The 14,810-nt window shown below is 36.6% G+C and overlaps 2 protein-coding genes across 2 annotated transcripts; both read left to right on the forward strand.

Annotated features, from left to right (window-relative positions):
- Window positions 1-5,668: 5,668 nt before the first annotated feature.
- On the forward strand, window positions 5,669-8,475 carry GCK72_025660 (uncharacterized protein; the record flags this gene model as incomplete). The annotated part of the gene is made up of 11 exons (XM_053736436.1): window positions 5,669-5,798; window positions 5,862-5,944; window positions 5,998-6,073; window positions 6,488-6,599; window positions 6,647-6,881; window positions 6,934-7,104; window positions 7,156-7,252; window positions 7,311-7,444; window positions 7,493-7,576; window positions 7,637-7,865; window positions 8,366-8,475. The coding sequence occupies 11 exons, from the start codon at window positions 5,669-5,671 to the stop codon at window positions 8,473-8,475; spliced, it is 1,461 nt and encodes a 486-aa protein (XP_053580002.1).
- A 2,621-nt stretch (window positions 8,476-11,096) lies between these two features.
- On the forward strand, window positions 11,097-13,409 carry GCK72_025661 (uncharacterized protein; the record flags this gene model as incomplete). The annotated part of the gene is made up of 6 exons (XM_003106253.2): window positions 11,097-11,165; window positions 11,254-11,394; window positions 11,972-12,079; window positions 12,137-12,406; window positions 12,483-12,566; window positions 13,275-13,409. The coding sequence occupies 6 exons, from the start codon at window positions 11,097-11,099 to the stop codon at window positions 13,407-13,409; spliced, it is 807 nt and encodes a 268-aa protein (XP_003106301.2).
- Window positions 13,410-14,810: the final 1,401 nt, after the last annotated feature.

The raw sequence follows: 14,810 nt of genomic DNA on the forward strand, positions 1-14,810 counted from the left end.
TTTCTGCTTCTATATCTTTTTTTGATCTTGCTGACAGGAACATGATGAAGATGATGACGTTATGTTAGTTTTGTTATGGTCGTAAACAAATGTTATTTTGGAAACCTTAATAATTTTGAAAAACAAAAAGTCAGGAATACCAAAACGAGCCTGAACAGAAACTGACATGGCTATCCAATGCAAACTCAAAACCACAATAATTACTTGAAAGATACATTTCTCATACTCATACATGATAGGAGTAGCGGTCAAGTCGATCAAATTACCTCTGCTTGTAAAACACTGAGTTTACAACAAGATACATATCTCTTCTACGATTGACAAGACACATGAAATCGAAAACCGTGAACTTTGACGTCAGGGGGTATGGGTAATGAAAATAAGTGAGATGAAACGCTAAGATAATTCCAACAAATCGTTTCTGAGGTCTAAAATAAAACAAAAGCAATGACGGCAGCTCACGGAAAAGAGAAATGAACTCATCGTCTCAGAAAATTTACTCGAGGGTCTTCGAGAGTGGACAGAGAATTAATGCGAAGCCTACGGAGGTGTTCGAGGGTAAGCAGCTGACGGTGTTTCTCATCCTTTATCTCGGGAAGAGGACAACTGCTGCACCTTCCTTCCCGTCCTTCTTCTTCTTCTTTTCCTTCTTTTCTTCTTACTGCACACAAATTGTGCACATCTCGTTACTTTATCGCAAAGAGAAAAGGAGGGGGGAGGGGTTTACTGCGTGAAGAATGAAGCGAGCGAAAAAGAAAAGGACCAAATGACGATGATTTTGTGACTTTTTCTTTTTCGCCCAGGTATCAAACAGAAACATTAGTGAATTATGGTGGGTTTTGCGGGAAAACAATGAAAGGGGACAACGACGACGGGAAGGAAAAGGGGGGGAGGGACTCGGGGAATTTTACCGGAAAGCGAGTGAGGCACTGTCTGAGAGAAAATGACGCAGTTAAGCTCTTCAAAAATTGAGAGGAGTTTGATGGATCTAGAATTTTATAACAGTACATTTAGTTCGTTTTATTTAAAAGAGATAACGAGCGAAAACTGTGTACAAGCAGATAACATACAAAAAATGACATTTATTCAAATTTCTTATTTAAAAATTCGAAAGCAGTCATAAATTCAAACAGCTCCAATTATGAGGAAATTACCAATGTTCAACAAAACATCTATTTAGCAATCTAACTAAACATCGTTCTCAGTTTTTATACTGTCAAAATGTTTCGAAAGTTTTTTTTTGAATTTCTTAATCTTTCGACATCTCTAGATTTCCAAATCCTCAAATTTTATGTGATTTCCCAACGACAGAAACCTTGAGTCAATCAAAGTATTCCGAAAGAGTGAACTGAACTTGAAACTCCTAGCACCGCACCAAAGGGATTTGTCATCAACGCCATTTAATTAGTTTTCAAGTGGCAGTAATTTCCAGTGCTCATAACATGCCATGATCTCAAGAATTCGCATATAATTGAGAAGCAATGAAGAAGTAGGAATAAGAGATATGCAAAATATGGAACGGTTGGTTTTGAATTTCATCTTACGTTATTCAAACATAATTTATTTTCACCCTGAAGAAGTGTTTGATGTTTACTTTACCTCTGACGAATAAATTGGATAAAACCGCGGATTGGCAACCGTTAGTATTTGTAATTTGTGTACGATTTAGAAAAAAAGTTGATTAAAACAAATAGATATGCAAATTGCTGTACGAAGGAAGAACTTGAGAGTGAGAGTTGTTTGAGCAAAATTATTTACAACATTCGGAAAAAGAGGAGACGATGGAAAAAGTAGTAGAAGCTTAACTACGCTCAAAAACGGAAGAAATTCATGAATGAAACATCTACACACTGCCACAGACACAGTTTGATTATGGGAACGCAGCGCATAGAAGAGGTTTGTACTTGGAGCAGTTAGAATAAATAACAAATGTTCAAAGGGGAGGGGAAATCGAAATAGAGAGAAAAGGGTCCCTAAAGTTGATGCAACAAGCCGTGAATACATGATTCTTCACCGAGTAAATCGCAATTTACGCTTGCCAGACAAGCAAAAATAAAGTTAGATAAAAAGGACGGCCGGGGGGTGGCGAATGCAAAAATGCAAAAACACACAGAGAACTAGGCACCGCCATCAAATGCTATCCATTCCATCCATTTCTTTCTAAATACATGAGCAATCGTTTCAAAAAGAGTTCTTCTTCGTTTCTTCCACTACCGATTAGATAAAGAAAAATGTAAAACGGCGAGGGAATGAGGGAAAATGAAGAAAAAAGATATGTTCGATGAGAGAAACTGAGAAAAATATTATAAATCGCAAAACGTTATCAGAAAACGAAAATATGAAAAAAAAATCTAGCGTTTTCCGGATGTATATATTTCTTGTTCGTGATTTTCTCACGTCTCACTTTTCTAACATCCGGGGAAAAAATTATAGGAGAGTTGTTTGACATAAGTTTTTTGTAAGAAAATTGTATTACTGTAGCAAAACAGTCGGATTCAAAAGTCGGTACTTATTTTTCAACTCATTAAACATTTAATTTTTTTGAAAATTCAGAAAGTGCTGATATTATCATACGTATTTGGATTAAGATTGAATTTCAAATTATTAGTTTAAAAATTTTTTTTTCTTCAATAAACTTTTTCCGCCCCAGTCAATGACAAGTCTGGAAATAATTATATTACAGTAAGGCATAATTAATAGCTTATTGTAAATAAGGGAAATACACAGAGAAAAATGAATCACATTCAAACATGTGAGAATATATTGTTAATTACATCGTGATGTAAATCTGAATTAATTTTTAACAAAAAAAAACATTATCACTACGACAACGTAAAAAAATAACGTAAGCTGAACAAATAAATTTTAAAAACAAACTGAACTTGACACAAACTTCAGGAAATAGAAAGGAAATACAAATCCCTTCACACACGCTACTATGAATATACATTTCGATATAAAACGGCTCAACAAAAACATATTGCAACCTGCACCTCTCCATGACCCGTTTTCCACCAACTTCCATTTAAAAACATTTTGAAAAGTGTATCAAATGAAAAGTGCTCTCTCTCTCTCTTTTCTTCTCTCAGTTAGTCAACCTAGAGTTTTTGGGATTGAGCATTACATTTTCATTCGCCAAAAGATTTGTTGAGCGTGAGGGGAAATGCTCTGGTTATTGAATGAGTCCATTGAAAGAATTGCCTAGACCTGATTTGCATAATAAGCTTTAGCAGTATGCCCCCCACTCGCCCACTGGGACCGTGATTGCTGACCGCTGGCGACATAATCGAATCAGTGAAGCAACGCTGGTTATTGAATGTGCCTCATTTGAGAATTGAGTATTACATCGTCTCCTCCTATGCATCCCCTCCCCTCACAAATAAAAATGTCGCAATCTCTGGCGGTGGCGGCAGGAAAAAGAACAGATGGGATGAGTGAATGTGAACTATTGGAGGAAGAGCATTAATTAGTATTAACAATGAATTTGATTTTGAGCAGTGGATTGGTGCCTCGTGTCTCATCTCGTTTATGGGATAAATTTGGCTTAAGGGTAAAACCAAACTTGTCATGGGCCGGGCCGGGCCGAAATCGGAAATTTTCTCGGCCTGGCCCGACGAAATTTTGATTTTTTTACGAAAATGTCAAATTTTTTGACTATGCTTCAGTTTCAATCAGAAGCTAGCTTTACATCAAAAATTGAAGTTTTTTTCATTGTAAAATCTTTATTTTCAATTTAGTCAAAAAGTATATACGTTTTCTTGAAGCCGGCCGAAGGACCGAGCAAGGCCAGGCTGGGCCCAAAATCTGACAAGTTTGGGTAAAACTTGGAAAAGATTTAAAGGAACCATCCAGTATAAAAATAGAAACTCAATACCTTACTCTTATATTTTCTAAGCAGTGCCATACAAGCTATACTACCTACTTCAAGAAGTTTTTTTACATCCAATATCCCAGAACTGAAATTTTTCTGGAATCGCACGTTTATCACATAATACAACCAATTACTTCTATACTTTTATGGGAAAATGTATAGAAATTTCTGAAACTGGAAATGTATTTCAATAAGAATAAAAGTAGAAAGTAGAGTGGGTCGAAGCGTAAAAATTTGAGCATGACTCTGGTTTGGAAAATCTGAAAACAAAAAAAACTGGAAACTTACTCATATGTCAAAAATACATCACATACATAATTAGGAAGAACCTGATAAGAAAAAATTGAAAACCGGAAACTAAAAAATCATATGTCCATCACTTCCGCTTAATGCAACACTTTCCCCTCGAGAGGATCAAAATTCAATATGTAAACACACACACACAACACAAAAATAAGCGTTCGGAAGAAAACTGACAGAGTTTATTATAACATTGGTTTGCGCTAAACGGTAAACATGAAACATACAAGTAAGTATATACACGCGCACACTTCTAAAAGATTTTCCTGACCGCGTGGGGCGGAAAGGATGAGGAAAGATTTTTGTGTGGAAAATTTTCAAGTGTTTCAAAATTTGTCGTGTTTCAAACATGGATTTTCACAGTCAATAACTCCCTAAGGAGCATGCCGGCATATTTTTGACATTGCCATTTCTTCAACTTTGAAACACTAGCCTGTAGGGAAATGCGGGGGGGACGAAAGGGGAAAATTTTTGGCGGGATGAATAGGAAGAGCCTTTCTTTCTAACTTTTTTTTTCACTATTTGTTCTCAAAGTTACTGATCTTAGTTCTGTCATGTTTCTGGCAGTGAAATTATTTCACTCCTGGGTTACTGTACTTGGTTACCACGACATATAATTCTGATATAACAATTTAACATTTCTTTCCTCATTTTCAAAACGTTTGCCATCTTGTAGTCTATGTTAATCGAAAATGTCTTGTCTCAATCACAATTCTCGAATGTAAATTGAAATTCCAATTGCATAGAAACTTGATCTTTCTTGGTTTCCGTACGTTATACACCTGCTACAACACAAAATCATAACCGTTCTAGTTGACCGTCCACCGGGAGAAAACCGTTCATATCTGAAAATCTCAGCTTCTCCCACAACAGCCTCTTTTCCTTCATGGAACCGTATACTTATATCCGTTGAAAACTGTTCATTTATTCCCAACCCGCTTCTTCTTTTCACACCTACCATGTTTAATGCGGTCAGTTCTTCTCCCCCACTGTGTCTGCATCTGCATTTTCTTCGCTTGGTCTTTGAATGCCAAGAAAATGTACTTTTTTCTATTCTCATCTAGTCAATTTGAAAATGAAGCGAAGCTATCACAAAACTTTCTCTTTTTTCGGTTCTGTCTTTTTTCCAAAATTCTAATTTTTGGTCTTCAAGTTTTGATTTCATCTTCTTTCCTTTTTTCCTTTCTCCCACTCGGATCCAGAAACATACTGATAGACAATGAAATTCAAAATTTGAAGAGGAATTTCGTTTTTTTTTGCTGCCTCCCCTTCGCACTGTGAAAGCCAAATTCTGAAGTAGGCGATTGGATAGCAGCACTAAACCACATCGAATTTTCTTTTTTCAAGGAGATCACTTGAGTGATTCAACAGGAAATTGAAATCGAAAAAATGCATTTTGTTCGGAAAACCGATCACTGAAAAATCATTTGTCATTCCTCTCTGCAACTTTTTGAACCGCCTGTTCCTTTTTCCCCACACAAAAAACTGTTTTCAGATATGTCGGTGGTTTTCCAATTATTAATAGTATCTACATTAGTCCACGGAGTTCTATCATCCCAACGAAGAAGAGCAGTTCCTACTGTAATACCAAGTATATATGAATTCATAGCAAACAATGCATATATTTGTAAGTTATCCAGTTTATGTTTTCCACATTTTCCCTAAATCCAATTCCCATTATTATTTTCAGGTTCTCCTGTGCAGCTGCCAGACGGATCATTAGTAACTTTTCTGAGTGAAGAAAAAGGAGCCAAGTGTGAAGAATGCAATCATGTACGTTTTATTATCAAATTATTCTATACGATTTTTTTTCGGTTTTCTTATAGGCGTCGCTTGGTTTTGGAAATGCTTGTGGAGTGAGAATAATGGGGAGTGTTACTGAAGAAGTTTCATGTTTTGAAGGTATGTTAGTTAAAATAAGATATATGTACTTACAAGGAAAGTACATGACAGACTGAGTTGAACTTTCTCTATATATTTGACAATAGGTACTTTTGAAATCTGCAATTTGGTCAAATCGTCAGGGTCAAAGGTACGTATGGTAAAATCTATAGAAAAAGTATAACTCGGTCTGTCGTGTATTTTTTTGTGTCAGATCAGGGTTTAGCTGTGCGTTGAACCCGTCTAGAGAATTGTCGTTCCAAAAAATTGGTACGTTATTATAATTCACGTAACATTGAGTTAGCCCCTATAACATGAAACCAAAATTCGTTGTAAAAGCACTTTAATTTTGCAAAATCTGTAAACTTTTCTCATTTCCTGCTATTCCTCTCATTTCCTTTTTACTATCAGAAAAAAACAAAATGTTTTTTCCAGTCCCTCCGTTGTGCATCGAAGCGTTCGAATTACGTTATATGGCACAAAAACGACTGCCGTCAACAAGAAAGCCAAGAAAACGTCTCTCATTTGTAAATTCGAAAGAAGAGAGGTAACTAATACAACTATACCAGTTTTGGGATATAAATTTTTATATAGAGAGTTATCCAAAAGTGCAAGATTTGAACCGACAACCATTCCGACAACTATTGGGATGACCACCACAACAACAACGCCTTCTACAACAATAGTCACTTTTCCTCCTGCTTCATCTCCATCAACGACTAATCCTCCACATCCAACTCTGATTGATGATGATGATTTCACGGTGACACCAGTAGCTGTCAGACAATTCAAACCTAAGAAGTCACGTTTCGCGTTGGCGGAGAGTATGGTACCTAATTTCACAGAAATATGTGATATGTCGTGTGCAATATGTATTCCAGGTTTCTGTGACCAAGGAAATTGCAACTGGAACATTCAAAATATCCCGTGTAAACGACCAAAAAAATAATGATATGATTAGAATAGTGAAGAGAAAACTGAATTTTATTGGGACTACCACAACGACGCCCGCACCAAAACCAACACCAAAACTATGTGAGGATAAGCATGGTGTAAGTTTTATAAATTTACTTACACACTACAAAACATTAGTATTAATTCAGTTATGCTGCTTCTGGGCGACCACAGGAGAATGTACCAAGAATCCATTCTGGATGAAAGTGAACTGCCCGAAGACTTGTGGAACTTGTGATTGCGAGTGTGAGAGTTTTTAATTTTTAATTTTCCGATAGATTCATTTTAAATTTTATGATTACAGTAGGAAATGCTGACAAGTGTGTTTCCACTGGTATCAATTGTACTCTTCCAACTACCACCATACTTATAACTACAACAACTACAACACCAAAACCTACCACCACTACTACCACCTTACCTACAACTACTACTACTGTAAGAACCCCGGCAAACTTTTTTTTTGTTTAAATTGTAGATATTCAGAGAAAAAAGTACACCCGACCATATACGCCACCTGCCAGCGGATTCCGAAGAACTCAATCTACAACAACTAACAAAGCTAATAGAGTAAGCCTCTTGGATTACTTATCCCGTTTCCGTTGTATCTTCTCTTTTCCTTTTTTCCAGATCTATACAACAACAACACCCACAACGACTACAACAGAAGCTACAACTACAACAGTTGCAACAACAACAACTGCCGATAAGTGCAAAGATTACCACAAGGAATGCTCATTTTGGGCAATGCTCAATGAATGTCACACTAATCCATTTTATATGAGGCCCAACTGTCAGAAGTCTTGTAACTCATGTGGCGAGTTGGTGGGCACCGTGTATGCTCCCACACCGAGACCAGGTATATGGGAAAATTTGTTATATACCGCTGAAAGACATTTGTTAGAAAACAAGACTTTGACTTTTTACTTGAAAAATGAGAATATGTTAATAAATCTGAGCCAATTTTTAATAAGACACCCACCTGCGTATAGCAGTTTTCTAATACCCTTCTTCTCAAAAACTCTCGCTGGCTTACTTTTTATTAGTTTCTCTTCTCTTGCCGGGAAAATTCCTCAAATTCTTTCGGTTTAAAATAATGATGGCAATAAGATAAATGGCATAACCTGAAAAGATGATTGTGGTGCATGCATGTGATGCTCGATGATGTTTTATGACTTTGGAATAAAAACATTACAATTTTAGGCTCATGTTTTGAACATTTGATTTTTGTTTCAATGAATAAAATAGAAAAAAAAACTAAGAAACCGCGACCACTTGAAGTTTGACCCTTAACATTTTTTTAACCACTTGAAGTTTCCTTCTATAAAATAAAAAGCAATTCCGTATATCTAATTTCAGGATGTGATAACGGCCACCAGTTGTGCAACTACTGGGCTCATATTGGAGAATGCTCATCAAACGCGAATTATATGCTACCAAACTGCCGATTGGCCTGCCGAGTCTGTTAATTAATGTTCAGAGAATGCTATATGTGTCTAAATAAATATTTTGGAGTATCGGATCATTTAGCTACTCTTTCCTCTTTAACCACTTGCTAAGCTAGCGGTAAGCCACGCAAATAGAGATTTGTTTGTCGAGTTTCGTTTTCCAAAGCGATGGCGCTTCTCTTCTTTTCCATTGTTTAATCAATTTTTATTCCAACATGAGTGATTGATGATCAATGTTGGTATATTCATTTGGTCTTTAGCATTTCCAGCTCCCAAGATTTTTCAACTTCTTTTTTTCAACCATGACGTTGTTTCCCCAACACTCTAACACCCCATTTCCTTTCTCCCCTTTGAAATTATATCTTCGTTCTCGAATTTCCATCTCTTTTTTCCACTCTTTATGCATTTCTCCGTTTTTTTTCATACGTCTTCTGCTTTCCTTCTTTTCTCTTCATTTTTGAGTGCTCACGCCGAAATTGGAATTACTGCTCAATAAGTAGAGAAGGCGGGCGGGAGGGGATGAAAGAAGCAGAAGAGCACAAAGAAATATTGCTCAAATGGCACTGAAAAAAAAGAAGAAAAAAGGGGAAGTTGGGACCGAAGAGGAGGAGGCGACGCGCCGACTAGAAAGCAAATCTCCTCTTCCCTTCTTCTTCTCTTTTTTTCTGTTTTCCATGGGCCCCTCCCGAAACACTGCTCTGGGAAAAAAAAATTCTCGTCCTCGTCCCTACTCCCCGTCAGAGTATAGAGGCAAGTAGTACATGATGTGTTTTTTTTTGCTGTGGTGCCGCTGTGTTGCTCACTAAAACGTTGCAGTATTTTGTTGAGAAGAAGAAAAAGGGAAAAAGAAGAGAGGAGAGCTGTTGGCATCGAAAGCGTTTTATCATTCGGTTGGTTTTGGTTTGGTTCTGCGCTCAGTTCGCTTTTCATGAAAACACAATTTGGTTTGAGAAATTTAGCTTTTCACAAGGCCTTGTTCTCGAGGGAATCATGTATTCTCTTTTGAGCGCGCAGTGGTTTTTTTGGTTTTTTTTTCAGTATTTTTGGCTGGTGTTACATTGAAATAAAATGACTAATCGGTTTTAAACCTCAATTTTTTTTGAAAAAAGTGAGTAAGTACATCTTGTCATGGCCCGTATCATTTATTGAGTTTTAATTACGTAAATACCTTTCTCCTGCTTCTGATAATGACTCCTGCTCCGGATAATATCGGTTCTCTTATCTACGTTTAATAGACCTAATGATGTCTTGCTGAACATGAATAAAGAGGATACCGCTCACAACAAAAGGTTAAGAAACATTGTAACAACCCAATAATCTCTTCCGAACTTTACACGCATAAATTTGTTTTGATTCCTGATTCCCAATGCCTCAATCTCATACTACAACATCGTAGACATCACTTTTCCGTTCTATGTATTACAATAAATACATTAACACCACCGGATGTGAGTGATTCTCGCATTCAATGCAACGGTGAATTTGAAATTTGAAATTTTCGCATCCTCCTCACCAGCAACAACGCCAAAAATCTATAAAAACTAGATTTGCGAATTGAATTCGAATTCATTGTCAGTAATTGGTAATTGAAGCAGAGGCAATGGCGCGCAAACAATGAGCTAACGGATATCGGTTACGTTTTACTATTCTACTCTATGCAATTGTATTTCCCCAATCTTTTTTTCTCATTTTCTTCTCATTTTTTTAATGGAGATTTCTTCTGCCCGATAATTAAAGTTGTTACTTTTACTATTCTATAGGTGTAAGACACGCAAAGTCGTAAATATAACTACCATGGTGAATAACTTCCGATTGTCATGAGACACTATCAAAACAAAAACAGAACCAGAATTGAGTGCTGTGTAACAATAATTGATTCTTAAGAATTTGAAAGTAAAAAAAATCCTAGAGGATCAACAAACGAACCTAATTTGTGCACTACTCGACTTGTGCACGCCGAGCAGAACGGCAGCAGACGTCTAAAGTATTTCGTGGATAAGTATTTATGTGTGTGCGCGAAGAAAATTACCACGACCCCCGTGTATATCCTCCTATTGTTAACTCCATTATTGTATTATAGTCATCATCTAGTCAACCACTCTCACACCACTACGAAGACGCCAATTTTGGGGCCCAGTGCGTGAGAGCGCCTTTGCCAGATGTCTGTGTATGGAAACTGGCCTCTCGGCACTTCAATTCAGACGTCTGTCACTAGCTCATTAGGCTGTTCACTACTGCCTTCGTCGTTGCTCTTTTCGCCTTGCTCTCGGGTCCCCCCTTCTCGTCACCCCCCCCCCCCATACATCGCTTCTCTAACCACTCCTTTTAATCTCCGTCCTTCTTCTTCTCCTTCTTCGTCTTCTTCTTCTCCATCCCTTTTTCGCCCCTTTCCTCTCTACTTCTTCTTTTAGCACTTGGCCCCCCATGCTCGTTCTATATCCCTCTATTTTCATGGTAAAGCCGTCAAAATGTATTCACAACTTTCTTATAACATTCTTATTCATTCAGCCAAAACTAGGACTTTGATTTGCAACTTTTTCCTTTTCTCTTTTTCCGGAATATTTTTCGTTACGTTTTGCGGGAAACTCACCCAAGTTGTTTGTAAATTTAAATTTCAGAAAATACGACTGCATTAAATAAAAATGAACCTCCGATTTCTGGTACCCTTCTTATTCATTGGTTTCACATTTGCACAGGATGAAGTGTCTCAGGTTCGTCTCTACTCTCGACTGTTTCTGTACCCTTTCCCAACCTTTTATTATGTTAATTCCTCATAATTATCTTGTCACTTTTTTCCAGTGCAATTACGTCGGACTTGTCAAATGCTTCATAAACATTTTGGACGAATGGGCTTGGACACTTTACGAACTCAAAGAAAACGTCGTCACTATTACACCGGATCAATGTGAACACTTGAAAGAGTTGGACAAGTGTATTAAGGTTAGCTTGGAATAATCGGTGTGCCTTTGAACCGGGGAGGTCGTTAAAACGAGATTGAGAAGTTGAACGAGTTGGAGGGCAGGGATCAAGTGTAATTCTGTTCAACAAACATTTTTACAGCTATTTTTTGAGTTAAGAATGCTCAACCGGAAATTAAGCATGTCTTGTTTTGTTTGTTCTCTCAGATTTTGGTTATCCCATTTCCGGAGCATATGGTTATGACAGACAAGTGAAGTGGTGGTGAACAACAAAAGCCAGAGATTTAATCCCCCCACCACCACCACACCGACTATCAAATTACTGTACTAAGCCCCGTTGCTTTTACCCATGTGCATTATGTGCCCGGTGTTGTGAAACAAATAGATTAGATGGATGGCGATTTTAGATTTCTTTGTCGGTTTATGAATTGTTTCCGGTTGAGGTGTCATTGGCAAGAGTGTGTGAAAAAAAACATTAGTTATTCTCTTTCGTGGATGGCAGACCGGCATGCTAAATTAGCACAAATTTGAATAAAATATAACTGGCTCCACTTATTTACTATGGCATTTGTTATCTAAATTCAGTTTTTTTGTTTCAGGATGACCTTCCAGTTGCTCACATGTGCTCTCACAGTGAGATCGTCCAGGTGTCTAACACCGTATCCGACTTGCTTACCCATAGAAAGGATTCAGGATCCTTCTTGAGAGTGAGTTTTACTTCACATCCCGTCTCGAATAAAATCGAATAAAATGTACTTTTCCAGAGTTACTACCTTCTCACCTACGCTTGTTCCACGGAAGGACAAGAAATTCTCAGCAAGCATCGTGAATGCTTGAAATCTGAGAAAATTGGAGAGATGACACTATCCGCTGGTACCTATCTTAGTGAGAAGTTCTTGGAGGACACCAAAGAGAAGGATGTTTGTGACAAAGTCAACGAGAAACTTCAACAATACATTGGAGCTCTTGGAGGACTCTGTAGCAAGAACGAAGCCGCTCAACTGATGTGCCAATCTTTGAAAAACATGTTCACGGTAAGTGCAGCTCCTGAAAAAAGGGAGAAAAAGGAGAAGAAGAGGAGTCCATCCGACAAACAAATGAGTTTTTTAGGGACTTCATGCCGACAAATTGGATACTTGCGTATTGGACTGCAAGATTCCAGCCGAAACAAACGAGGAGAGCAAAGAAGAAGTTGTGAGTGAAAAGAAACAGTGAAACATATTGTGAAATACTGAAATACACACTTTATCCTTCTAACTTTCAAGTTCCAACGGTGTTTAATTAGGTTGAGAAGATATTATTACTTGGTGTCTCTCGATTTCCCATAATCTTTTCGCTCAAAACGCGATCGGCAAGCGTTGCCACTATACAAGTGCTTAGCATTATCAAATTTCGCGGCTTCACTTCACTCTATATTTTATGCAAAGTAAAGAGAGAGAGGGGGGAAGAAGTTCCGATCATTTCCTGTGGATAAGAGAGGCAAGTAGAAGAAAAGTAGAGGATATTTGCAAAACATGTGCCTTGGCTATCCCATGTATGAATAATTTGAGATGAAATATAATCCGAAATGAAGAGAAAACGATGCGTCGCACTTTTTTGACATTTAATATTTTTTGACATGATGATCTTTGACTCTTGATGAGTTTTCAATTTTATGCATTTCCTTTTTTTCCCCGACATGAGTATATTTTCATACTTTTTCCCTAGTAAGGTATAGACAAGGTTTGAAATATGAAATACATTCATTCTCAATTTCGTAGTTTTGACGTGTCGCAACAAAAGAATCCTCTCAAAAACTTCTCCTAATCGGAAAAAACCAAAAATCTAGTGTCTGTTTACGACATAACGTTTCAAACACCAAACGAGTGTTCCAGTTCAAAAAAAGTTACACAAATTTTCCAGCAGCTTACATCTGATGCTCAAGACGATGAGAACTCGGAGCAACAACAATCGGAACAGGATGCACTCCGACCGGCTGATTCTTCCAGCATAGCATTCTCCTTCTTTTCTATTGTATTTTATGTTCTTGTTAGATAATTTTTTCGTCTCGTATTTAACTGAAAGTAATAAGTTTTATAACGTTCGATGAGCTTGCTGATCACTTTTCCATAACCATTCACTTTTTTCTAACAAAAGGTTTTGAAGTTTTTTTTAAAGAACTAACGTTAACAAGATGTCATCTCCCGATTTATTCTAATATCTTTACAAAAAATTATAAAATTAAAATGTATAGGCCTAATAACATTAGAGTGTAATATAAGTATTGTGAACGATTTAGGATCATCAATTGTACGCATTTGTGGTGAATTTTTTCTCAAATTCCAATTCAGTCCCGATTTTTTTCTCCCATATGAGCTTCGCTTTTTTCTTCTTTATTTTTTTTTGAAATGTTTCTATTAACTTTTTCTCAATTTCGGCATCTGGTAAAACTGTAATATTAAGAACCCCTTGCCCTTAATTCATTCTATTATAATCTTCAAATACCGCTCATCTTTCATGAACACTGTCAATTAACAAAAATTTAGGATTTCATCAGGATGAATTCAAGCATATAGGTTTCTTTTCTGAAATAAGTTAATGAAATGATTTAGTGAACAATAATCGCATGTAGTGTGTTAAAATGTTATAAATATATTGAAAAATTATATATTGTCTTATTATTATTCTTGGTAATAAAGCATTTTTATGAAAAGTTTTGTTTTAATACGATATTACAGAGAGATATCAAGTATGATTAAATGAAAATATAAATGAGTAGTGATATTTCAGGTATCTGGGAACAAATCATGAGAGAATGAAAGTTATAAAAACAACAATAAAAAGTACAACATAATATTATTGTCTGTCTGGGATACCGTAGTCAATGTATGGGTGGCCAAAAAAATCTGTTCAGATAAAAGCGGTTTTAATATCAATTTTAAGCAATTCAGAACAATACAGATATCCAATTTGTTCCTTTTTTCAGATTTTTCAACGTTTCAAAGTGCCATACTCCGTCAAACAGTTTTCTGATCTCTTATCATGTTAGTCCGGTGATTCACCTAGTACTGGTTAAAAAGGACAATTTTTACGGAAGTATATAAAAACCACATGACACTGACTCATAAGAAGCATGAACCTTCAGAATGGAACTAATTACTGTTGTATGTATATTTTTTCGGATAAAACACGTTTTTGTTGTTTTTTCTTATTGTGTTCAGAACTTTTTGTAAGAAAAAAAGAATCCGCTTCCGCCAACCTACAATTTGTTTAATTTTTCTTTATTAATAGATTACCCTTCGTAGTCACAAAACGTTCATATACACTTCCATAAACTTCATTTTTTCAAAAAAACACCGCGTGCTTCACAAGAATATAATTGAGGATATCCGCTTCTCGCTCACCCAAATATGGCAGTTTCCGTATTATTCTTGCACCTCTGCAAAAAACACCTTTTTC

The sequence above is a fragment of the Caenorhabditis remanei genome, chromosome X (genome assembly GCF_010183535.1).
Source record: "Caenorhabditis remanei strain PX506 chromosome X, whole genome shotgun sequence".
NCBI classification, from domain to species: domain Eukaryota; kingdom Metazoa; phylum Nematoda; class Chromadorea; order Rhabditida; family Rhabditidae; genus Caenorhabditis; species Caenorhabditis remanei.